General features: G+C 41.8%; 1 protein-coding gene across 1 annotated transcript; it reads left to right on the plus strand.

Annotated features, from left to right (window-relative positions):
• The first annotated feature begins 1,135 nt into the window (after nucleotides 1–1,135).
• Nucleotides 1,136–24,734, plus strand: LOC122777712 (LHFPL tetraspan subfamily member 4 protein-like). The gene is made up of 4 exons (XM_044039125.1): nucleotides 1,136–2,659; nucleotides 20,530–20,766; nucleotides 22,905–22,921; nucleotides 24,406–24,734. Exons 1-4 carry the CDS (start codon nucleotides 2,251–2,253, stop codon nucleotides 24,457–24,459), a joined length of 717 nt encoding a protein of 238 aa, XP_043895060.1. The 5' UTR covers nucleotides 1,136–2,250; the 3' UTR covers nucleotides 24,460–24,734.
• The last annotated feature ends 2,728 nt before the right edge of the window (nucleotides 24,735–27,462 follow it).

Here is a 27,462-nt window from a genome sequence, read left to right on the forward strand (position 1 = left end):
ATTCTAGCTTTCAACAAATCCATCCGCCTCCCAAGGTTAGATCCCTTGAGGGTTCCTTCTAATGACCTTGGCAATTCCCAGATTTTCTCACAAGCACAAAGAGTTTCCACAGTGCTCGGCATCAGCATTGGCTCTCATGGTTCCCAGAAGATATTTTCCTGTACTGTGGTACTTTGAGGTTTTTTTTTTCTCACACATGTTTTATTTGAAATGGGTTCATGTTTTTCAAGTATGATTGTATGAGGTACTGATATTGTCAGCCGTTGAGAACCAGCCTGAGACATACCTACCCCAGCCTATCAGCTCCATGTGATTCTGTGTGTCTCAGTACTGCAGTGTTTGGGTGTCTTTGAGTGTCGTTATTGTGTGCGTTTAATTTCCCCACTCATTTTGAAATGGTCTTGTCTCAGTTGTTCGCTGTTTGTGGAGCTAGTGCCATGTTTTGTTTGACAGTACATTTGAGTAGAGTTCTGTTCAGTTGGCCTCTTTTATAAGGCCCACATTTGCAATTCTGTCATTGTTTTGGATATTTGGATAATAATTATTTGTATTTATCCTGTGCCCCTTTGCATTGATAGATACACACTGTGATATTGATACAATATCAGGCATAAAAAAGTGGTACGGAGCCATCTCTAGTTAAAGCTGCAGCGTTCAACTTTGGATTATTTTGTTATGTTATTATTACTCTGCCTCTGTTTGGTCTCTATGAGCAGAGACATTGTAACATTAGTTGTATGCTGTGTCCTTCATCTGAAATTTGTCAAGCAAAACTATCAGACCTGACTGAGGGAGCGTTCAGGAAGTTTTTGAAGGACCGGGTTTTTGAGCAGTACAATTCATATGTTGGCTACCTCCTGTCTTGACATAAAATTTATCATTTCGACAGACATATAGAGAGAAACACACAGAGTGAGTCATGTTGAGCTGGCTTAGTCAACATTGTGTGAACTCATTTGACAGTAGACATTAGTTTATGTGGACATACTTGGCCCTACAGCTTTAAGGTTGCAGTTTTTCTCATTTCCTTCAATCCCATTGTTGCATTTACTGAGGACTGCGTGTTTTTCTTCTCCATCCATCTCACATCCTCTCGCTCCTCCCCCGTTGTTTTTTTTCTGCTGGTGGGATTGGTTTGACAAGACCTTGTCATGGAAACGCTCATTGATAATTCACACGTGATGGAATTGCATGTATATGCTGCTCTAATTGGGGAATCAAGGTGAAGGAATGCAAACATCTCCTCTTCTGCTGCTGCTGCTGCTGCTGCGCCCGCGTATACGAGAGCGCGCTCCATCGCTGTGATCGGTAAAGCCCACAACATCAGCATCTTCCGTGGGGCGCGCAGGGAAGCTGGAGGAGGAGGACGGAGAGAGAGAGGGAGAGAGAGAGAAAGAGAGAGAGAGAGACTGGGTAAAGGCTACGAGAAGAACCGTGATGATAATGGAGTCGAGGCGGTGGAGGATGTCGGATTCACGAGAAAGGACTGTTGTAATCTGACGGAGGGCTTTGTCTTGAAACATTTTCTCGTTTTTTTCTTTTTTTTTTTTTAAGATTTCATTGTGTTTGTTTGTTATTTTGTGAGGGGGCTTTTCACGCTGCGTGGACACTGAGGGCGAGCAGAGAGGGAATAATAAGGGAGCTCCCCCTGCACGGATGCCTCGGAAGGTAGAAACGGGCTCCACCGCTGGCGCTACAGGCAACAAAAACGCAAAAACATCCCAGCTCTCGGGTGTTAAGAAAGGAAATCCCGAAGAGAAGCTGTGCACTGATGGATGAGGATGACAAACCGTCGACTGTGAAATAAAGAAAATACCATTTTTTGATGGATTCTTCTTTCGATTTTTTTAATCATTCATGGTGTAGCCCCGAGGAAACGAGCCTTGCAATGTTGAATCACTGGTCTTGGTAAATTATTCATCACTGGTGTAGGTAGACTATGATTTTGTATTGCTTCAATGTAGCATTCACCCCACTGTCATTCTTTTTTTTAAAAAAATAATGATTAATCCTTTTTTTTTTTAACCTATATATGGTTAAATATAGGCCTTTTATTAGCCTTTAATAAACAGCCAACGCAGATGAATATTGGCGCAGGAAGATAGAGAAGGATAAAAATACAAGATCTGATTGTGAGGTTTTTTAAATATTCACGTTTTTTTTTTCTTATAAAAGCCTTAAAAGAAAGAGGACCGGGCTGGGAATATAGAGGTATAAGGAAGAAAGAAGACTGGGGGAAAAGAATCAAACATGTTGCCTTCCCAAGAAGCCTCCAAGATCTACCATGACAATTATATGCGCAACTCCCGGGCCATCGGGGTGCTGTGGGCCATCTTCACCATCTGCTTCGCCATCGTCAACGTGGTGGTGTTCATCCAGCCCTACTGGATCGGCGACAGCGTCAACACGCCGCAGGCCGGCTACTTCGGCCTCTTCCACTACTGCGTGGGCACCGGGCCGTCGCCCAGCCGGGAGCTCAACTGCGTGGGCAGCTTCTCCGACTTCAGCTCCATCCCGTCCGGAGCCTTCAAGGCAGCCTCGGTGTTCGTGCTGCTGTCCATGGTGCTGATCCTCAGCTGCATCGCTTGCATGGCGCTCTTCTTCTTCTGCAACACCTCCACCGTTTACAAGACCTGCGCGTGGATGCAGCTGCTGTGTGGTGAGACACTTTTTTTTATTTATTTTTATTATATATTTTTCAGTCTCACAGATGGAACAAAACAAACAAACAAACAAACAAGGTAAAAACCCACCCTCAAATCACCTAACCACACAGGTACCATTTATATTTGGGTTTCATTTAACATTAAGGAAAACACTGCTTTTTGTTTATGGCTCACCCACTTTTAAAAACCTCCCTGGTATCAATTAAAGCATTTAATACCTGCTTCTAAACCAACACATGTTAAAAGTATGCATGTTATGTTGTTTAAATGCTTGAAAGGAGGAGGTGGTATGAAAGATCATTCTTGTTGATGTAAATATATTGAAATTCTATATGACAATCATGTGGCTGAGTGGAAGTCATGTTTGTGTGTTTGTGAGACCAATATGGTGTAGTAAAACGAGTGTACAGAAGCTGTGTCCGGTTACAGTTAATTAGGAGTGTTTTGCAGATCCTCTCCAGTCCTGCAGCAGCAGCAGCGGCAGCATCAGCAGCAGCAGTGAGACAGTAGGGACACATTTCAGCCATTATTCACGCAGCTGAGCTCTCACCATTTCTGTTCCAGCAGCGGGGATCGATGCTTTATGCTGATCACATGCAAATATCATTCATTCATTCGTCCGTCCATCTATCCATCCATCCACTCCAGTTTGTGATGATGCGGTGTGGTGAGATGATGATGATGGTGGTGGGATGATGATGATTCCAGGTCGATTGGATTAATGTTTTTCAGGAAGATGATGCTTTGTTCCCTGATCTTGAGACTAGATTACACAGCTCGCAGGAGTGTTTGGGGATAAATGGTGGCAGGACAAATAGACCCGTGCTATCTTCATGGGCAACTGAGTGGCCAAAACAAGGGGGGGAAGGAATAAGAGTGAATGGACACTGCCATCTGTGCATGCGCCGAAGACGTACACCTGGTGTATGAAGCTGGTGTAATATACACCTTGAGCACTTTGAAGTCACCGATTGTGATTGTGTAGAGACAGTTTGTGACCAGTTGCACCAGAATTGAATGTGTATACAAGTCAGGCTCCATTTAAACACTATAAAAAGAAGAAAAACAAACAAAAACAGCACATATTCACTTTTGTAAAGTCAGAATCAGACATTCCAGTTACCCGCCAGTCAGCCAGCTCTGGAAATATACTTAAACAGTATTTATGTTGTATTTTTATATTCTTTCAAAGTAAAGGCAGTGACACTCATCTCAACTATTTCATCGAGACAATTGTGTTGCATCAGGTTAGGCAAAGAAGGCAATTTGTCACGAGGGGCCCCTGAAATCAGCTGACTATGTTAGAACACAGCAACAACAGTTTTGTGTGAATTCCCCTGGGAGAGTTCAATAACTCTATAGTTGGAAACCCTAATGAGACCCACAACCTTGATTTTGTTCAACTCCTCCGGGTCTCTTTTACCGAGGCCCTCTTAAAACATCCCTGAATTTGGATAGAGCGCGCGCGGAGATTATGGATTTCAGTGTATTTCTTTCCACTGTCCACTTTCCACTGTGAGGAGAGAAAATGGCTCAAGCAATCATCAGTAATCATTAGCCTTTGGATGTCACAAGGCCAAGCGATGGAAAATGACCGCGTCAGCAAGATCTCACCTTTGTGTGTTTCTCAGATGCCGCAAGACATCAGGATCTCGCTCATATGCACATTTCTCGTGAGCCTCCTGTGTATATCCGACTCCTTTATAAGCTGATCAATGTGATAAATAGGCCAGGCAGAACAGCGTGGGAGTCAGTTTTCTGTACGGAAACAGTCAGCATACTGAATGAGAGGGAGGGAGGGAGAATGAAAGAGAGAGAGAGAGGAAGAGAGAGATCAGCACTTTTTTTCCCTTCTGTATTGTTCTTTTCCTCATCCTCATCTGCCCACTCTGTCCTCTGTTCTGCCGAGTGTGTTGAAAGTGTTGTGGTGCTCCACAATCAGCACAAATAATGCACAAACTCTCTTCCGAAATCTTCATGACTTAACAGGAATTGAACCTTTGTCTACAAACCATTAATCAAGTTAAACATTAGTTAAAAAGTCCCTTAACGCGCGACACAGCAATGTGAAACTTTTCAAAGTACAAGTCAAAGCGTTGCATTGTCAATATCGTTCACAAACTTCCTTTTCCTTTTATAAAAGACTTTCAAACTGCAAGATAAAGCGGTTATTTCCTTCTGTTTCCTTCCTCGCTCTGCTGTTCCTTAGTGAATTAGACCTGAAAGTAGCAAGTGAGACCTTTAACAGTAACGGACATTATAAATCAAGTGAGAAAGCTCATTTCCCAATAGACTTCCATTCAAATAGAGTTGTAGTGGAGTCGCCCCCTGGTGGTTCTGGTTCTGGCTCTGCTTCTGGAGTCTCAGAACCTTGGTGCTTTCCAAAAAAACAGTTTAAAAGGAACTCAATTTGGAGGACATTATTCTGCGTTACTCAGGCTGAAGTAAACAAAACACTGGCATTTTTTCTCCATACTTCCTCCACTTTCTTCTCGTCTTTACGGCCTAGAATATGATCATGACACGGTTTGCAAGGAAGAACAAACTATTTTTTGATTCCAGCTTATAACCAACTTTTCAGGTTCCAAATGAGTTAGGAACCACAACATTGTGGTGAATAAGTTGACACAAACTAAACCTCTGGCTAGTCCTATATGAAGCTCGACGTGGTGGATTTTCGCCATGCATCAAAGTTGGGGAACTCACACCAGGACTACATCTGTGTAGCAGGCAATATTGGGCGAAACACACAGTATGTAATTTCTGCAACTTCTTTTAATCAAAACAAGACCTATAGTTGATGATGTTGGGGATTATCTATTAGTGACATACATAAGTACATACAATAAATCCCTGGCTAACTTGTAGTAACACACATTTCCCTTCTCCTCTTGATGTTTTATAAGAGTTTGCCCCGGAAGTGATAGCAGACACGGGTAAAACAATCTTTCGCTTTGACTAGAAATACAGAATGTTTAATTATTGTGTGGTTATTTTAATGCAGATATGTTGCATAAAATGTAAGTGCCTTGCCTAGAAAATCATCGGCATGTAGAGTAGATGAACGAGAGATCAGACCCCCAACCTTCTGGATGTAAGACGACCAGCTCTGCCACTGAGCACAGCTGCCCAACCAGACAACCAGTCAAATAACATGTATGTAAACATTCCACTTTGTAAAGATCACAAACCACTGTGACCCAAATTCATGATATAAACAAGATCAAAATGTGTGCCTTATATAACATTCATGACTATTTCTACTGCAATTTCTATTGCACCTAATTTTATTTTAAACAGGTAACAGGCTGTACAGAGTACCCAAGTGCAGGCAGCGTCTCAGAGTGCAAAAAGGCAGGGTTTATTCGGCAGGATGGTCAAACAAAACAAATCAGGACACAGGCAGGCAGACAGGTCGCAGATCAAAAAGGCAGTCGGGAAAAACAGGCAGGCAGATAAAGCCAAAAAAAAGACACATGTAGTCAGGAATCAGGGCAGGGAGACAGATTAAGACACGGGAAGCAAGACACAGACTCGAGTGACAATCTGACACACAGGGAAGGGCAGGCTTAAGTAGGGAGGAAGCTGAGTGGAGAACAGAAATCAGGTGTGGCAGATCAGACGCAGGTGAACAGGATTGAGGCTGATAAGAATGAGGACAAAAATACACACAGGGATATTAAGGATGCAGCTTGCGTGATGAGAAATGTGGCATTGATCCACAAAAAAAAAATAAAAATCACTGAATGTAATGACTCTGTTGAATCATATCAAGTCCTTTCATACTGTAGCTCTCAATACCCACATATTCTATCCATCCATCACTGTCAGGCTGAAAAGGTTGAAGGTCACTCACACTGCATGACCTGTATCTGACAGAGATATATTCTAATCCACCGTTCATGTACAAATATACACAAGAAAACACAAGAATTAAAATATGCATGTTTAAAACTAACCTCATTCTAAATCTAAATATTCTAGTTCGATGCTTGCTGAGTATAGATTGTAACAACACCAACCTTTAATACAATTCCAACCAAACTGCTCACCAACTTTTTACAACCAGACTAAATAGTCACCTGTATGCCCTGTAATGTGCAGATGTCGGGGGCCTGTGAGGGATTTTACTGTCCCACCAGTGGATACATATGTGATGAAGATGAGTTATCTAATAGGCTTGGCAGCCAATCCTAATGGTGTTTGCCACCTTGGAGATGATGGTTTAATCATTCACCCTGCCCTGCTGGGTGTAGCAGCAGGTCTGCTGGCACAGGGACAGCGTCAAACAGCAAATACAGTAAGGCCCATTTGAACCGGTGGAGTCATAAGTTTTGGCCAAATGGGTCAATTAGGAAGCAGTTGGGTACCTGATCATGAAGGTCAAGTGGTGTGAGCAAAAGAGCGACAAAGGTCGAACGGAAATTTGCACAAATTTATGATTAATAATCCACATGTCAATTGGAACTAAGATGTCCACAGAGGATTTTCCAGACTTAGAGTGTGACTTTTCTCTGTCACAGGCTGAATATTCCTCTAAATATGGAGTCACAGCAAGAATCACATCAATAATCACTGCTACATATAGGCTTAGTAAACAGAGAGAGGGGGAAAGTGAACCCAGGCCAACAATGTGATGCAGAAGTCCTGGCACAGCCGAGTGGCACAGTGCGTTTTGGCATCAATACGCTGAAAATGGGCCAAATTTGGCCTCTTACTTAACTGCACTGAGCAAATGTGAATAAGGTTAATGCACTTGAATGGTACTATGAGGTGTCACTCATAACTAGGTCAATGCAGGCCAAAGTGTAGTAAAAAAAAAAATGGATGCAATCTTCCAGGTTCCTCCTGAAGCCAACCAGGGAATACGTTTATTTTCAACAGCCATTAGGGGGTAACTAAATGGACTTTATTTCAAACAAAATAGATGATAAAGTATGGCACATATGAGTGGAAACCAGTGACTGCTTGTGTTGTATGTATACAGGTGAGGCCTCTGAACATCAACATGGTGCAGGCAAAATTGTGGCAATTCAGAACGGGTTATATCACAACCAGTTGCCATTTTTACCTGGATGAAAGGCCCGGTATGTAACATTTATCAGGTTTATTGGCAAATTGAATGTACTAAAAGTTCAAGACGCACAAGCACAGGCACAGGCACTACAAAACAAGGCAACCAAGGCAGACGCATGACACATACAAATACAAAAACCATACATCACCATCCAAAGTCAACAGACGAACGTCAAAATATCACTCGTCTAACGGACTCATAACAGATGCAGGGGCTGCACAACAAAGCGATAAGATGACAGGGGAGGAAAACACAAGCCAAGAAACTGTCTCCAAGAAAAACTATACCACCGGCACAAATACCTCAAGTGTTCACGTGCATGCTGCACTGCTGTTTCAAACCCAGGGGGAATTGATTACAAAACCCTGCAGCACCAAAGCAGGGGCCTTTTCTTTTGAATGAGGATTATATCCTTTGGTTGTCCAGCTGTCATTGCATTTCAACACAGTAACTATGACAAAGCTCACTTCTAATTGGGTCAGTTTAATCAATTGGGTTGGAGGTCTTTTGTCATTTAGAACTTGTGAGAGGATGAATCTGAATCAGATAAGACTAGAATTGCACTCCGCCAAGTGCACACGCCTTCACTGTGACCCACAACTCAATGTAATGGGTTTTTAGTAATAAGCCGTCCAGGATCTCCATGAACAGACCTTGAACCAAGGTAAACGGTTTGCTATTGGTAGATTTCAAGGTGAATGGATAAATGAATTATTGAGGAAAGCAACAGAAATGAGGGTGAAAGTACGAACCAAATTTATCTCAAAATGCAGTCAGGCTGTCTGCTAATAGGTGACTCTCCTGCCGTCAAACCAGTGGGAAAGTGAAGACGAAGCAGCATTTTTCTCCACATGGACAAACAAGAGGGGAGGCTAGATTCCCCCTCTAAAGCACTGTGAAGGTCTGTGAAGAACTTTGCTGATTGCAACTTTACTTGGATTTTGATTAATTCCCTGGAAAGTGCTCTTGGGAAAATGTGGTGATTAAGTTCAAATTTTACGAGGGAAAAATTAGCTCAGGACACAAGGACATCTGAGGGAATTCTGTTCAGTTCAATTCAAAATAATGGATTTGTCCCCCAAGTGACAATTTGAGGCAACGGTCGGCAGAAGACTCAACCACAGACAAATCATTCTCGCTGCTTCTACCTGTCGGGGTCACCACAGCAGATCATCTGTCTCCGTCTTATTGTTTTCAGTGATCCACATATTTGATTTGGCAAAGGTTTAACACTAGGAGTCCACTGGACGTGGCTCCACTAGTGTCTGGGTTCCACAAACAAGACAGTAGAACTCGGACCACAATGGTGAGGGATTGTCCTTTTAATGGGAGCTGTCTGGTGGTTCAGTGTCTGTACAAGTCAAAGTCAACAACCCCCTGTTAACGGTTTAACACACGGGAAACCCCGTAGCTCTGGGAAACACATGTCCACTAGAAAACTTGTAAATAGTGCATTTACAAAGCAGCTGCTACATGTAATTGTTTGTTTCTATGTTTGCATTGTTGACAGAGTAAAATAGAAGCTTAACGCTGACCAATAAAGAGATATTTACCTCTCAGAAAGCAAAGCACAGACAGAGTTTGGTGCGGACATCTCTTAAAGTGACAGTACAAGTCGTAACACTACAGTTTTAACAGGCTGCACAACGCATCATAAAAATTTACGAAAACAAGGTTTCCCTTAATATATCAGGATTTGGTGAAGTTTCAAACATAAAATTAGAGTTTTGGAGTTAAAAACCAGACTTTACCACTCAAATTCAGTCATAGCCTGAGTTTGTATCTTCCAACGCAAATTTAGAGGTCAGTACCACTATCCAGCTTCCTCTTAGCTCAGTAGTCCACCAGCCATTTCATTTTGATGACTGCCTCTCTCCCTGCTTTCCTCCATCATCTCATACTTCCATCCCTCATTCACCCTGACCCTCTCTGTTGCAATATTAAACAGAACTAAGCAGGACACGGACGTGGTATGGAGGATGAGCCGTCCTGGGAGAAATGACCTGTCACTGACGGTTCAGACTTAATGTGAGAGCATGTGTGTGTGTGTGTGTGTGTGTGTGTGTGAGTGTCAGAGGGAAGTGGAAGTAAGTGTGTACGTTGGCGGAATAGAACAGTGAGTAGGAAGGAGATGTGATGCAGGAATCTCTGGAGCTTGTAAGCCTGTGAAGAGATATCAGGTAACACTGGCTTTCGTACACCAGCATTGCATTGATTAATCCTGCAATACTGCACATGTGCAAAGAAATTTACATGCTAATGTTGACTAGAAGGAATATTTCCACCAATTTAGCTTTGTATTACTAGAATAGGGGTAGTATTTTTGAAAAATGGTGCTTCCCAACCTCAGTTTCCCCTGAGTTGAGAAATATCTTAATTCTTTCCTTTGTTACGTGCCCACCAGTGACACTCCTGTTAGCATAACTGTTAGCAAAGATGGCTGACACTGTTTACATTCTGGGAATGAGGTCCCGTCCCCCTACAAGTGGGTCTAAAAAGTGAGGAATTAGCGTCGCCTCAGACCAAATGTCACTCTAATGTAAAAAGGCAAATACAATCTAATGCGGGAGGGAAACTCACACTAAATACATTAGGGTGGCACGGATAATCAGACACAGGTGAAACATATTAGGGCAGGGCAGATAATCAAAACGCAGGAAGTAAAACTTGACAAGGTACACTACAAAAAAAACCTACAAAATAAAACAGGAAGCGCAGAAGCACACAACAGAAACCCAGAAAGCAAATCAAAAAACCCAAGTTTAAAGAAATCTGAAGTAACAACAAAAAATCCATCCAACCAAAACAAATCTAGGTTTCATAACAACTACACTATAAGGCATCTACCAGGATTGGGTAAAAAGAATACAAATGAAACTTGTGCTTAGTTATATTAATCATTAAGACAACACATAATCAATTTTTAAAGCACATTTAAAAACAATATCGTTAACCAAAGTGCTGTACAATAAAAAAGCAAACGTTTAAAACATAAATAACAACAAAGGGTCCATGTATCATAAGATGCGATACATGCCGGTCCACCAAAAATGACATTTACATTCTATGTACATAAATCGTGCACAAAGGGAACAGTGAGCTCGGGTTTGCTTTTTAAATCTTGATCTGTGTCAGAACCTCTGATTCCTCTCTCTCAGATGCAGTCACAGACGGGCAGTGTTTTTCCCCTTACTGACCGTTTTTTTGCACTTTCATTGTCATAATGCAGTGTCGGGAGTTGGGAGAGGAGCAGCAGTGTGTGTCTTTGTGTTGGCGTGAGGGGGAGCGAGGGAGGGAGAGACATAATGAGAGTGAATGAGTGAAACACAGTGCGTGAATGTTTGTGTGCTGCATGCTGATGACGACGTGTGTCATCAGCACATCTGTTCACATGAACGAGTGAAATAGTGGCTAAATGTGCCACTGATGGTGTGAGAGCTGCATTATTAATGACAGTGTTTCCATTCTCTTTTTTCGCCGCACCACAGAAACTGTAAACATACTGTGTGTGTGCGTGTGAATGGTCTCATATTTCAAAGCAGTGCCAGCGTACGTAATGTATGTAGAGAGGTGCGCCCACGTGCATGTGTTTCCAGCAGGAGCAAAATACATGCTGCAGTGGTCGATTTACAAGTACAGAGGAAGAGAGAGGGTTTCCCTGGGGGATATCCCTGCCTCTCTCTCTCTCTGTTTCTTCCCCCTTTTCTCTCTCTGAGATTTCTCCCCGGCTTCCCCCAACCAAACGTACATGTTTTAATTATTAGGCACTTAATAAATAATTCCAATGTCACTGGGGTGTTTCTAAAAATACCCTGACAGCTAAATAATGGATTCCTTTGACCCTCCTCAACATTGTCACTCTGTGTGTGTGTGTGTATGAGAGAAGAGATACAAAAAAAAAAACCCTAAAGCGAGACAAATTCTCTAGTCTACATCATCCATGCCTCTCATTAATATGTATAATGATTTACATATACTGTATACCTCCATTTCTAAAGGATATACTCTTCATTCTCTCTCAGTGTGGGGCCATTTATTTCTTTGTTCACAGCATCTTTGACCATGTGTCCTTCGAATACTGTTTTTGTTTGTTTTTAAATTTTGCTTTGTTCTCTAAAGCCTTCAATGTGATTGTGTCTAATATAATACCCAAAAAAAAAAAAACAAAAAAAAACAAAACAAAAATCTACAGTGAATTGATTTCAGCCACATATTTATGAATAATTTACATCACAGTGAACACTTTTCACTGGAACATCCACATCCTGATGACAATCAGTATATGCTGTGGAAACTAGTGCTTAGTTTGCAACTTGAAAATAACTGAATACATTCAAGGACCTGCACATATTTTCAGGTAATATTAAAAAAAGAGACAGATCCTCTCAAAGAGCCAGTGTTTGTGGTTGTTTCTGAGCTATAGTTGAAAGATGGCAATGCAACATGGTCAACTCTGTCCAGAATCCAATGCTATGTGAGCACACTTAAAACATCATATGTACGGTCTCTCCCAATCAACACCTAAGCCTCAAAATGTCTGTCTGGACTTTTAGACTTATTTTAACCATAAAAGGACCAAAGAAATGTCCTGCGGGTAAGTAAGTGCGGGTAAAAAATAGAAACTACAGGCGTTTTTCCAACTCTCTCCTCTCTGATGAATAAAGACGCTGATCTGCTGGCTTCTTCTTCTATAAACAAGTAAAAAAAAAAGTCTAGAGTTGGACAATAATCCTAATATATTGTGTGTCAATACAGGCAGGAGTTGATGAGATTGCATCAGATCATCTATCAAGTACATGAACCTGTTTGTGGTTATCTGGTGGGCGGGGCTCAGGACAGAGATCCTCAATCCCAGATTATTAGTATTCACCCTGAAGATGAAGAGAGACTCAACTATTAACTCTATTATCTGTTTGAATAAAACAGAGATCCTAAAACTCCATATAGACCTATTATATACAGTACATACTTCCAGTATTTCACATTTTCCTCAGACAACCTGAAATGAGACTGTGCACAATGTTATTCGAAAGTGATTTAAAAAACAATGTTTGAAAACAAATGCCACCAAAGTGGAAACATTTAGTAACATGTCGTTCCAGCATCAGCGCCCGGTTCAGTGAGTTGCTCGTCCTCTAATTATGAATGAGATGGATTGCCAAAGGCGGAGCATGCACGGATCCTTCACTATATCACAAAACTGCTCCGTGAAGCTCAGTGAAAAACGATGCTTGGACTTGTGTGGTGGCACATTATGTGCCGGCCTCTGTGCACCTGCCAATCCTCTTTCCAGATTTAGGACTCGTGCCAGCAATTTCCCACTCATCCAGGGAAGGACACATGAGTGAGTGAGGAAGAGATAAATGAAGAGAAGAGAACAAGAAGTAATATTTGGCAAAGGTAGATACATGTATCATGTACCTTTTTTGGGCTTGGGCAAGTATAATGTTAATAATGCTTACATTAAATTACCTAAATATATGATTAATAAATGGTTTAAAACAAAGCCAAAAACTAAATACATGAATAAAGAAACAGAAAATGACATTAGATTCTCAGAATGAAAGAGGGAAGGGAGAGAGGGAAAGCTCAATGCCAAGTGGGCCAGTGACCTCCTGCAGAAGCAACATCATGTAAAGTGCCCCCTCAGCAATACACACACACAAACAGGTGTCCAATATCAGCGAGACGGCCGTCCATTAGATAGATGGAGGACAGCGGGCCGAAGCCTAGACACAGGAGCAAAGTGAAGGGTGGACCTCAGACAGCTTTATTACATTACATTACATTAAGAGGACGGTGGCTTCTTAATGCAGTCATGTTCACACATTTTCACTCTGATGCTCTGTGTTGTGAGGTCAACCTTGCCGCGGTAACCTCCAAATGAAGGTGAGGGCAGTGTCTGTCTGGGCAGGTGCCTGCTGAGTGGCTAGTGGGAACACAAAATGTGTATTTAAACTATAATTTCTGCAAAATGCAATGGATTGCCCTGAAGGTCACACACTGGACCAAAACAATGCCGTGATGTTGACACTACTTTTCTCTATTGTCAGCTATCACTCGTCCATGCTGGTATTAGCCACAGTATCTGCAGATGGTTCTCCACGCAGCAGCATGCGAATGTCTGTTGATCCAGAATGGAGGAGGTCGTTCAGGTCTCGGTGTTTCTCCAAAGCTGAGAATACGTGTTGCATTTATGCTTTTTCTCGTTTTTACACACAGTATGTACTTGTTAGAAAATACCGATCGCGGCGTGTACACTGTGATTAAGTATCTTAATCAAAAGCACATGACACAGTGTAAAGATGGTGTCACAATCTTCTAGAAGAACAGTGTGGAGCCTGGAGCTGTTCCCATCAAAAATACGTACACACACAGCTATATATAGCACACTGATGGTATTTTTGAAGCTCTTATATAATCAGTTTTGTTTTTTGTCTGGGATGAAAAAAAAAGGATCCATGTTGGCTTATACATAAAAAAAATGTTATGCAATAAGTCTATAAATATTGTGCGGATGCTATAAATAAATTGGTTCAGTAGTTGGATCAGAGGATGTGTCTTGGCAATGCATCTCCAAGTGTTTTCATTAGCCTGGAATGCTTTGATGTCTTGTTGCTAACGACCGACGGGCTGTGAATGCCATGATGAATAGAAATGACAGGAAGTGATGAGCTGCGATGAGGAAAAAATGACTAAATAGAGCGGAGCAGCAGTAGCCACCCTCGTACGACATACTCATTGTCACCTTCTCCTACTTGCTTCCCATCCTCCTTCTCTGCTCCAGCCCTCTGCTTGCTGCCTTTGAAGTTCCTTCTTTCCAAGACTGGAGTGCAGTGCCTTGAGACAGTGCAGCGCAGAAAAGGAAGAGGAAACCCCCAACAACTTCAAAGTGCTTTTCCTGGGTTGTAGGGAGGTGTGGTCTATTTTTAGTCTGCTGGTGAACACTTCAAGAGGAAGGGGAAGGGCAGATAGAGGAGAGCTCATGTCACATGGCCTCTGCTGTAGTATACATTTTTTTCCTCTTTAATATGCTTCAGTACCTTTATGGACTCCATGTGTTTGTAAATCTTTTTCTTTCATAATCCATGCTTCAACACACCTGATTCAAATAATCAGCTAATTAACAAGCTCTGCAAAAGCCTGGTAACGACCCATTTATTTGAATCAGGTGTGCTGGAGCAGGGAAACATCTAAAACATGCAGGGCAGGGGGTCCCAAGGACCAGCATTGAGAAATACCGGACATCCATCCATCCATTATGTACCACTTTATCCTCCATCAATCCCAGCTGATATAGGGCAAAAGGCGGGGTACACTGGACAGGTCCACCCAGTCCACATAGAGACAAACAACCGCTCACACACCACGGCCAGTGTAAGAGTGTCAAATTGACCTCTGCATGTTTATGGCAGACTGTCCTCCAATGAAACGTACATATAGGTCCATATGCAGGAATTACGACCTATGTTTACGTTTTCAAAACCAGTGCCTTTAGCGGTTGTATACATAACAGCAACCACTTTCGCCTTAGACGTGGTATCTAGTAGCTTCACTGATGTTGGCACCGGCAGTCGGCTCAATTGCGAGAGCACTACGCCGGAGCTCGGTCGACAATGCTATGATTCCTAACTATACCACCTTTTTAATATTTTTTTAATTTTTACTACCTAACCCTGTCTTTTTTGCCCTAACCCTACCCTCAGTAACATCTGTGCATATTTGAGTTGGAAAATACTAGTAAAAACATACCTTTACGTCGCATTCAGGGGTTTGAAAAAATACGACCCACAGTCACACAGTCACGACCTATATGTACGTTTTCAGGGGTTGAAAAAACAACCTTTATGTACGTTTCAGTTGGAGGACATGTGGGAGGAAACTGGGGAACCCGGAGAAATCCACAAACTCCACACAGAAAAGGCCCAGACGCGAACAAACTTCCTTCTTGGTGTGAGGTAACGGTGCTAATCACGTGTACCACTATGTGGCCTGTCCTCAACAGTTTAGCTTATTGATAATCAGTTCATTGGGATAGAGGGAGAAAAAGAAACCAGAGCAGTCATTATCTACCTCTTTATCCTCCACATGAGGCAGCTGACTTAGGGCGAAAGGTGCGGTAGAACACGGACTGGCCGCCAGTCCATCACAGGGGAAACCAGAACATATTTACATTTAATGGGCTTGTAAAAGTGCATAAAGGTGACTTTTAGCACTCAAAATAGTTATTAAACTCACAATTAAAAATATTATAGAGCATGGAAACTCAGCGCTAGCTAGCTATCTAGCTAGCAAGCTATCCAGCTAGCTAGCTAGTAGATAGACCTATAGATGCAACTTGCTTACTTTTCATAGTCGATAACTAATCGATTATCTGTTGCAACCTCAAAAAACTGACGTTACCGCTCATATACTGTACTCCTCATTCACTGCAAAGATGAATGACATGGTTCAAGTGTCTACACTTTCTTCCAGTGACTCTGCATCGCATTTTTCAAAAAGCCCACACTCAATAACTCTGGACAGGTTTCATGCCAGTTGGGGAAACATTCATCAAAAATCCATAAAACACGTTACATGACGCTCATTACTCAGTTAATGATTTTATCGCGTCGCTTCTATGTTAATATCTTGTATTAGGGTCATAAAAAAGCTAATAACGCGATGATTTCCCATGATGATTACCTCCATTGCTCCTTTATTCTCTCATTACTTACAGTATTATCGTCATTACATTCTTTCTCATTAGACTCTCTCATTACTACCTGCAATTATTTTGTCAGGCGAGCGGACACATTCTCAAACGGTGCACGTCTCAGCTTGAAACGCGACTCCGCGTATTTGCATGGTTTTTGGGGCTTTGGTGACTAATCTCATATCCGCCCTCATCTGCTGCCGTGAGTTTGCCGCCCACCATTTTCTCATGATGGATGGCTCGCAGATGAAACACGGGATCTTCAAAGGGAATCACTTATGTGACAAGGTTTAGTCATATGACTAATGGAGCGCACTGTAATACACTCAGATGCATCAGCTTCATACATTACAAATAAAACATTCCGTCACGTTTGCTGCACTCGGACTTGAAATCCATTCACGGTCCAAAGGTGAGCTTAAAGCCAACTGCCTGCTGATCAGAGATCTGCTTTGTAACGTCCTCTCATCTCTTCCGAGAAAAGTGTTCACTTATCTTTGATAGTTGTCTTTTTCACACACGTAAAAACATCACTGAAATCACAACACTTGTACAATATTTCCCCCCCCTTCCCCAAAAAAGGGAGATGATGCTTTACGAACTAATGAAATGATATTTTAAATGTTATGAGGGGGTGAACCAAGGAATAACCTATTACAATTTGAGCAGACTGAGCAGATTAATCGCCTGGATACAGGATTTAATTTCACTTCCTTTAACATTGGTGCTTTTTTTTTTTTGAAAATACTGGTGAATTTGTCAAAAAAAATACTGCATTATGAAACCAAATTAGGCATATTTATAGAATCTGATGTGGATCAGTCATCATTCACTTACTCCACTTGTATTCATCAGGAATAAAGATGTGTAAAGCAGAAGCAGTTGGTTAGAACTGTATAAGGGATAGTTCAGTGTGGTTGTATTGGGCACTGAAACACAGTCAGAGCCGAACGTCGCCAAACATGCTGCTGCTGCTGTTGGGAACCAGAATGAGACACAGACGCTCACTCTCACTGAAAACATGTATAACAATATAACACATTTGAACTTAATGATGAGGCAGCATTGGATCAATAACTCCTGTGTGCTGTGATGTAAAAATGTTGTTATTGCCTATGTACTTTCATGTGTTGGCAAACTAACTACTGTCAAGCAACATGGAAACACTGTGTGTCAAACTAACCTGAGCACGGGGAGACAGACACGTTACAGTGACAAATTGACTGAAACATGTTTTCCCTCGGGCCTTAGACTGCAGCTGCATGTGCTGCATGAGGACACTGACCTACAACCATCCATGTTTAACTTGACACAAGGATAATGAAGCAAATAATGCTTATTTCCACTCATTCTATCACCATGGCATCACCATTCTATCCCTGTCCCCATATTCCTGCAGCTGGACTTGTAGAACGAGTTACAGGTTAGAATCATCAGGGATAGAATCATTAGGGTTAGAATCATGAGGGATAGAATCATCAGGGATAGAATCATTAGGGTTAGAATCAATCATTTTATGGAACAACACCTGGAAACACACCCACTCAGAAGCTTGGAGGCAAGACGTGCATTTCTGATACAGATCTCCAAAAATCCTTTGCCATTTCAGCAGGACTTTAATCAATGCATCAGGTAATGAACTTTTTTTTTTTTCTTAATCTCTGGGCAGCATTTGTTGACTCCAGAGTGATGTATCTGCCAGTGCTGTGTCTAAACCCATTATTGGCCTGTGAGGCTTTCATGCTAACAAAGAGCCGCTGATCAGCAGAATTTACTGATACTATTATCCTCCGTGTAACCATTCACCCTCATTACACGCGGCAGCCACTGTGTCTGAATGCTGCTTTTAAAATATTCACATTTGCACACCAATTGAGTCCCAGACGCTGAGTCTTTCTGAATGCGCATCGCACTGGAGCGTAATAATCACCGACTTAGCCAAATCTATTTGACTTTTCATGTGTATCACGAGTGATGTTGCCTGTGGAAAAGACATGTCTGGTCTGGAATGGAGATCCAGTGTGATGCCTGCCATGTATGTTCCTCATCTCCCTGTGGAACCCCCCTGCTTCACTTACAGCCCCTCAGGCGCAGGCTGGCTGCTATTCAAACGGTGCTGGTGAGCTAAGAATAAGGCACAGTCAGCTCCCCGGTGATGCACCCTTTGATAAATAAGCAAAGGTATAAAGTATGTATTACCGCTTTTGTTAAAGTGCCACAATTACAATGTATGGATTTCACCACAGGGCTTTGCACTGTGTGTATGTTGAGTGTGCTCACGTGTTTTTCCGAGGTTAAATTCCTTCTCTCTCTCTCTTTCTCTCTTTCTTTCGTTTGTCTCGGGACGATGTATGAGTATGTGTGACTATTAAACCATCTGCGCCGCAGGTGCCTAAAATCAGCACTTTACAGCGAGACCACAATGAGCTCATCAGCGTTTCTCACAAAGTGGGGCTAAGTGAGAGTCTATGGAAACACGTTGTTTACTTAAATTTAAGTGTGAAGTGGGGACACTACACTGTACGAAGAAAGCAGAAACAGTGACTGATGTAAAAAGATTTTTTCTGTCCAGGTTTCGGTAACAGACATGTCTGTCTCCAAACACTTAAAGTACAATTGCAGAACTCCATCCATCCATTTTCTACCACTTTGTCCTCCACAGGAGGGTCGCGGGGGGTGCTGTGCCAATCTCAGCTGACATAGGGCGATAGGTGGGACAGTTTGCCAGTCCATCGCAGGGCCACATATAGAGACGGACAACCATTCACTCTCACTTACTCTCATTTACCTAATGCCCATATTGCTCAAACCCTGGTCTAGAGTGCTAACCACCAGCAGTACTACTTGTACTGTAATCTATGTTATAATTTCCCATGCTGTAGTCACAGCCAGTGAAGCTGTGCAGTGATTGTCGGTCACCGGTTTTGAGGTCACTATCGCATGTCATGTTAAGACACCAGCAAAAGACAAATTGAAATCTGAATTGAGCAGCCAGAGCTTTCAGACAGAGATGCATCTGTCTGTAGAACTTGAATCGCATTTGAAATTATAACTTTGGTCAGAACGGGGTTTAAGAAAATCTGATTTATTTTTCCTTTTTTTCTCCCTTTTTCCCGCAAACGTTCAAACAATCTGATTAAAATCTGGACAGGCGGATTGGATTTTCAGTCTCAACAAGAACAAAGAAAAGGTCTACCTGTTTTTAGGTTTTATCCTGACTTTATCTTTTTTTGTCAACCCAATAGCAACAACACGTCCTTCCCGCTTCTTTGCTCCTTGATTCCTCCTTCCTTGAGCCCTCGTTTATTTTGCTGTGCATGATCTAATGTGACAGGTGTATTTTAAGTGCTGTTGTGTGAACGCATGGACCGTTCGTTTGCATCTTTAAATCTATCTTTAAAGTTTATTTTGTGTTTCATCTGGAGCAGGGGAATGAGTGACACAAAGCAGGGGAGAAAGAGACAGGTTCCAGCAACTGTGTGACACTATTTTTAGAAGTGTGGTTCACATGAGGGCACGGACACTTAAGCATGAGAAAGGCATGTTTGTTGGGGCTGGGCAGGGAGCTGTGGATGTGTCTGGGAATGTTTTCTGTCAGCTGGACGAAGGATTTTTGACAGAAACACCAAATAATAATGCACTCTAAATTCAGTGAAAGTGGTGGTCAGCCATTTTGTTTGTTCAGATGCTTTGTGGGGGAGGTTGTCATCATGAGGTCTTGAGGCAATAGGACGGAAAACATAAATAATGATGCTTTGGGAAAGTAAAATGGGTCAGATTAGACCAAACACCGTGGAGAAGGGTTGTTCTCCTCCTGCTTTAGAACAGTGAGCATGGCACACATTTCACAGTGGGTTAAATTCCTGGGTTTCACTGTTATTTTCAAAGCCGATTCTACAAATGTACAAATCCAGTTGCCACCAATTGAATGACCTGTGAAGCAGACCAACGAAATTTCACTCATACAAGGATTCCCTGTGTAGTTTCTTTTGGTGCCATTGGAGGTCATGTGTTTGTTACGTGCAAGCTGAAACCCCAGTCCCACTTCTCACCTTAATCCTGCTCCTGCTCTCGTCTCCTTCCTCCTGCAGGAGTGTGCCTGGTGCTGGGTTGCATGATCTTCCCCGACGGGTGGGACGCCGAGGTGATCCGGGACATGTGCGGTGAGCAGACGGGGAAATACTCCCTGGGCGATTGCTCTGTACGCTGGGCCTACATGCTGGCCATCATGGGCATCCTGGATGCTCTCATCCTCTCCTTCCTGGCCTTCGTCCTGGGAAACAGGCAGACAGACTTCTATCTCGATGATCTGCAGACAGACAACAAAGGTAAGTCATGGGATAATTAAGCGCAGCAATTCAAAATCAATAATGGCTGAAATATTTTACACCAGCCACTAATTTTACCATGAGCTCTGATTTAATGCCAGCAGCAAATTGGCGCCCATGCAGACATAACTTTATAGAATAATGATGTTGGCAAGTGAAAGGCTGCATTGTTTTGGGAGCTGTTCTCGTCCTTTTCATTTTCCTTGATCAATTCTTTATAATGTGGCTCTGCTGGTTCCACTGCAGCGGAGGATGTGTATCAGTCAGTGAACTCAGTTACCTTTTGAATCATCTCCTGAGTCATTTACCTGTAGTTGCCGTAGTTCCTGTGGTTTCCATGGTCACACCGTGTGAGCCATGGCGGCACTCTGGTGTTCACAAAAGGCATGCCGCCTCCCTCCCTGCACTTCACCACTCCCTCAGCGAGCAACTTTGATACAGCCTCATGCTCACTGTTTGACAGACTCACTCTGCCTAGTTACCAGCAGACATTGTTTGGAATTGAATTACCATGAATGTTTTTTTCTTTGTGCGTATCTATTTTAAAACTGGGCACTGTCTCCCGTAATAAATGTGTAGCTGAGTTATAGTCAGCTGATTAAGTCCAGCTGTAACATTGAACTGTCGATCAGTCTTTACAGATTACCCTTAGATGCATAAGAGGGGTCAAAAATGGGTTGTTATTCCTCAAAATCTTTGAAATGTAATTTTTTTTTATATTTTCATATTCCAGTATTTCAGGTATTCCTCATAAAACATGTTTGTGTCATATTTTTATAAGACATTTCTTAAGTTTATTGCAAAAAAAACATTACATTGATTCTATTGGGGTCATTTTTGACCTCACTCATGGTAGAGTGTAGGTATTGGTAGGTCATGCATCCACGGGTTAATGGATATATTTAATATCAAATCAGTCCAATTAAATACATTCTATTGCAACCACAGAGATATTTTTTGATGGGCAAAAGTGAGGCGACGGCCACAGAACAACAATAGACTGCATATCAAAAGAAGATTGTCTTCTTAAATAGAAGGCAATGTCAATGTTGTGTATTATGCTGCCATTTGGAGGAAAATAGATGATAAATCCACCCCCCCCTGCGACTCTCATGTGGAGGATAAAGCGGTAGAAGACGGATGGCTGATCATAAACCATATTAGCTGGATTAGCGAGTCAGTCTTCCTCCAGCTCTTATTTTGTAGGTTTTCGCTGCCGAGGCCATTAACCCAAACGTGATTATCCCAGTTGAAAAATGACTGCGCTCCAACCTGACCTCAGTAACTCTAGCCAAAATGCTTCCAGCACTGTAATCAAGAGTGGGAGTGTCCTCCAGAGGGTTTCTGACAGTTTGCATGATGTTGCATCAGGACAGTTGAATTGCATTGTTTCAGCTGTGGTAAAAGAGACGAGGAGGAACGGGAGGCAGAAAATGGCCCAGAGTCGAAGACGCAATGTGAAACAGCGCGCACATAAGCATTACGTGCTTGATATGGCTGCATAGATACAGAAAGAAAACAGAGAAGAGAAGCAGAACACAACATAAGACATAGTAGACAGAGTAGGAGAGTGAGATGCAGACAGAAAAAGAGCAAGATCGAGTACAGGAGAGGAGGAGGAGGAGGCCAAGCGATAAAGACAGAATAGTGACATGAGATGTCTCAGTTCTCCGACAGTGACTCTCAGTGATGGTTTCCATGGTAACTGGAGATATTCCAGAGAGTGGGCGTGTCTCTCTGTTCTTATCTGATTAACCTCACAGACTGTCTCAGCGATTTTGCACGTTTACTGCGACTAATGCTTCATCAGCTGTGTAAAGTTTATTCCTTCTCCGCTCGCATTCATGTCGAGCACATAAATCAGCTGATGTGTGGATCAATGGCCAGAACACGGGTGAAAAGTAAGCTCTCTCTGTGGGGAAAGACCACATCAGTTTGGGCCTTATGAAGGGATTTTATCATTATCACTATTAAAATACAACATTTGGAGTTTTACCTGCAATGTCACTGCTTTAGAACATTTGTAATAACTCATATCCATAACTCAGGCATACACGTTGTGCACAGATATGCACTTTTTAAGGTCTTGGTTTTCACTTTGCATGTGCCAACACTTTTGTTCTTCTCTGTCCTTGCAGATTTCGCTGTGTCAAGGGTAAGTTGACTTTTTCTTTATGTGTTTATTAAATCTGAGAAATACACAACGCGCGTAGAAAACTTGTTGTTTTCCAGTCCTGGACCCATGCCCGGCTGTTGCCCCTCTGCAACACACCTGATTCAAATGAACGGGTCGTTATCTGGCGTCTGCAGAGAGCTCGATGACGAGCTGACCATTCAAATCAGGTGTGTTGGAGAAGGGCAACATCTCAGAGGACCAGGGTTGGGAAACACTGTATTAAGTGACTATCAAACACTGACACAGTATACACAAGTATAGTACTAAACTCCATTTTGCATTGTAAGCTGTAATTATTTTACGTTTCAAACTTTTTTTGAAACGCAAAAGTGTTTTAGCCCAAAACTGACACACATCTGTATTTAATATTTGTTCTCACTTAGTTTCAAACATAATTAATCCTTGCAAATGAGTTTTATTCAACACACAATGTTTTAGAACATACAATGTCGATCCTATGAAAGGTAGTGGATTCCAAATATCCAACCATATGTATTATTCTCTTAATACATGTGTAATTGCTCTTTTCTTTGATTTAATTATAGGATCTAAGTTTGTTTTGTAAGTGTTTCCCCAGATTTCGACAGTTTTTACTCAATAAATCCTTTGTTTCATAAAAATAACAATAGATTTGTATATATATATGTATATATATTTATTTATTTATTTATTAAATGTGGTAGTATGAGGTGTTGAAACATAGTCAACGATGACTTTGCTACATGGGTAAATGTGAACAGTGGAGTATGGAAGAATGAGCAGTTTACAGCTACAAAGTCAGCACCTACTCTGTGCCAGTACCTCACAAAAATACAAAAATATCTCATTAAATCTATTTTTTTAGTAAAGAAAACTATAATTTACATCAAGACATTCAGTCACCCACGGATAACGTGCACATATGTGCTTTCTCACCTCATAGTCGCTTGTAGCATTCAGTGTCCCTACGAGGCGAAAATGCTCCTGTTTTGTCTCCAGAAATCCTCACCACGTTTAGTAGATTGTGCAGCAAATCTACTAAACAAGAAAACGACAAAAGCACGAGCTGCAAAAATGTCTCGCGTATCGACGTATGGCCTCTTTTTCATGCTGGACATTTTGACCTTGCACGGGTCACAGCACAGCTGCGAATGATTGAACTAACGAGCCGGGACACAGGAAGTCAAAGACGGCCTTCTGGTTCCTGTCGCCATCTTGTCATGGTCCTAAATATTTAATCTGGATTTTTAGCGGGATGAATTTGATGTTTTTAATGAAACCTAACATTGACTGAAAGTAGTTGAGCAGCACTGTGATGTAGATAATAAATGTAATATTGAAAATGTCGCCCAGATTGCTGCAGTGCCACGTCCTGTTCAGTCAATGTCCCATGATGCAGTGCTCTATATCTATAGTATGTCTTCATCGTTATTCCTTTGAAAACATTTGTAAACTGTAAGAAACCTCTGTCTTGTTTTCTTCAGATTGAGGTCCGGGACAGAAGAGAGCCACGGTACGGAGTGCAGCGTCTTCACTGAGGGCAATGACGCAGCACTGGATGACAACTCTCCTCCTCTCTCATCCATCTATTTCTCTTCCTCTCCTCTCTCCAATGATCAGGATTACTATCACCCAATCTCAATGCAGACACCAAGTGTACAGGATTCTGTAAGATAACAAAAAAGAAAAAAATAACAGCAAAAACTAAACACACTGGGATAAACTATATTTTGAAGAGAGAAAAAAACATGATACAAGGCTGTACAGTGCATTTATCACTTTGACTTTCTCAATGAATACCTTTATGATGATGATGATGATGGAAAAAAACCCACACATGTAATGTATTTAAAGTCTTGACTTAAGATGAAGAACCATAATGTCCACGTATGATTTGACAATTATTTATTTAGAAATCGTGCTATTTAATGACTTTCGGTTGCCGTGTTTTTGTGCGCATTCGTCAGTGCTCTCTCGCAGCGAGTCCCTGATTTCCCGTTGATAAACGTTTTATAGTGGGACCTGTATGGCTCTTCATCTAAGGACTTTTCAAATATGAGGAACTTAAAGGAGCCTGCCCCCCGCCTCCCCATTGCAGCTTTACAGAACCTAACATCTCTGGGAGATTCTCTACTGTACATACTGAACCATGTAAATAACATTACTGCTGACGAAAACAGCTGACGACAAAACCTCATCTGACTCTAATGCATTCGAGTATAGTATTTCTACTCCCCTGTATCAGTGTTCCTTGTGCTGGGAGAGCATTGAAGTGTGTGTAAATCCATTGTGTCTATACAAGTCCTCACTACACCGATTTGGTGGGATTAGACAGATGGGAATAGATGAACGGATATCCTCGCTGGGTACCACCAATCCGAGTGATTGTGTTTTGTTTGAACACGATTATTTGACATAGACAAAAAAAAAAAAAAAGATTCTTTCTCTGCATCAGCATGGCCTCAAAACAAACCCTTAACTGCAGTGCCGTTAGACACCAGTAGAGATTTAATTGCTGAACTGAATCGCAGTTGTCCAAGAAAGACTACGAAGTCTGAGTTCTCTACTTTGTTATACCCTTTTTCCAGTGTGAAGTTTACTCCAGTTCCAGCATACAGTGATCAGTTTACGCTACAAAGTGTCATAGGACTGTGTGATTTGACCTTCTCTCAGAGGGACGCCCCAAGTGCTGCACTTAAGGTGATGTCACTAATATGCCTCTTTGCTGCTCGCAGTAGTCATAGGAATCATACAGGACATGGGAAAGAAGTTACGACAACAACAACAACAACAAAAACCACACCCCTGATAGTAAAACAGTCCTAAAATGTATTCATAAGGTCACAGTTCATCTTGTAGTGCGCCGGGTTCGAGGATAGATTTTCTAAGGATATTTTCAATGGAGAACTAAACGGGGAATTCAGTTCCACAACGTGTAAAAGTGGCCAGTCACTGTTACGCGCTATGAGTCCGTGGAATATACTGTGACGTGGTGTCCTGCGATTTAAGTCTTACGACCACATGAGAGAGATTTTTATTGCCTTCACGGGCAGATGCTGCAGAGGTCGAGGCCCCGCACGCGCCGCCCCCACATGAAAGCGGCACAATCCAAATACAGTGCAAGAACATTTGTGAAATGTGCTTTTTCTTTCCCGGTGAGGTTCGACATACATACATATATATACACCTATATATGTATGTTCAACAGCAGAAACTTTTTTTTGTATTATTTCAGGTAGTCTTGTATTTTATATAATACAATTAAACCCACTAAATGGACCCAAAACAAAGCCACTGTCGCTTTAGTGGAGCAGCTCCGTACTGAAATAAAAAAAAAAAGTGTAGTCAGTGATCCTGACAAGATAAGGCCAAGGCTGTATGACAGAACACTGACGGGAGAACTTAATACAGCAGGTGATGCTATACTGTCTCACAAGGATGTTGTCCTGGACATTAAGGAACCTGATGAGTAAACAAGAATTCAACTGTGCAACTCTGTAAAATTATTTGTGCAAGGACGTAACTAAATAACGTAACAACGTAACAAAATTCGAGATATACAGATTAACTAAATTGCACGTGGCAGCCAAGATTATTTTTGCCGCGCTTTTATGACGAAATGCTACCAAAGTTACCCAGATTACTGTTGCTCCGACAATAATTCTAGAATAATGTAGCACCTGTAGGTCAATTCCGATAGTGTCATTGGCTGTTAGGAAAACAAACATGACATAAGGTATCGCCGGCACGATTGCAACAATTGCTATCATTCAAACTAACAGAATAACCTTTCATTGCTAAAGGGTGTTTTGGACACAACACAGCATACAAGTGATTGGCCTTGACAAACCAAAAGAATTGCCCAAACCGTGTTTCCTCTTTTCAATCATATAGTATATACAGTACATATATATATAGATATATATATATATATCTATATATATATAGATATATATAGATATATAAAAGTGTTACCTGCAAAAGCATCTTTTGCTGGGGTTGATGATGCTGCCAGTGTGAGGCCAGTGACTCACCAACACACCCATTAGCACTGTAATAACTCTTGTAGCCGTATAACCGCTTGATACGTCTGCATCAATGACTGTGGCGTGCCGTTATATCTAGAGACATCGCTCTAGGTCTGATTCCAACATGTGACAAGTTGCACTCAGTCACAGCCTGATGACTTGCAACGGAGCCCCCCCCCCCCACCCCCCAAAGCACCAAACCTGAGCCGGGCCATTTTGCTGGGAACAGAATTAGCCGTGTAATAAAAACACACGGTTAATAGTTTGAACATGAGCAACTGACTCGATCACACTGTAAAAAGTACCGCGAGATTGCACTGAGCGTTCTGTGTTCTGTGACCGAGCTGCAGTTTATTTACCAGAAAAAACATCACGAGGAAACCACTAATTACACTGTATTATACGTTCAGTTGTAATCCATTTTACACAGTGCGGTAATTCATTGTTGAAAAGTCAAACCATAATAGCGAGAATAATAAAAGTATAATTTATGTAAGGAAAAAAAAGGCTAAC

This window comes from Solea senegalensis, linkage group LG11 (genome assembly GCF_019176455.1).
Source record: "Solea senegalensis isolate Sse05_10M linkage group LG11, IFAPA_SoseM_1, whole genome shotgun sequence".
NCBI classification, from domain to species: Eukaryota; Metazoa; Chordata; class Actinopteri; order Pleuronectiformes; family Soleidae; genus Solea; species Solea senegalensis.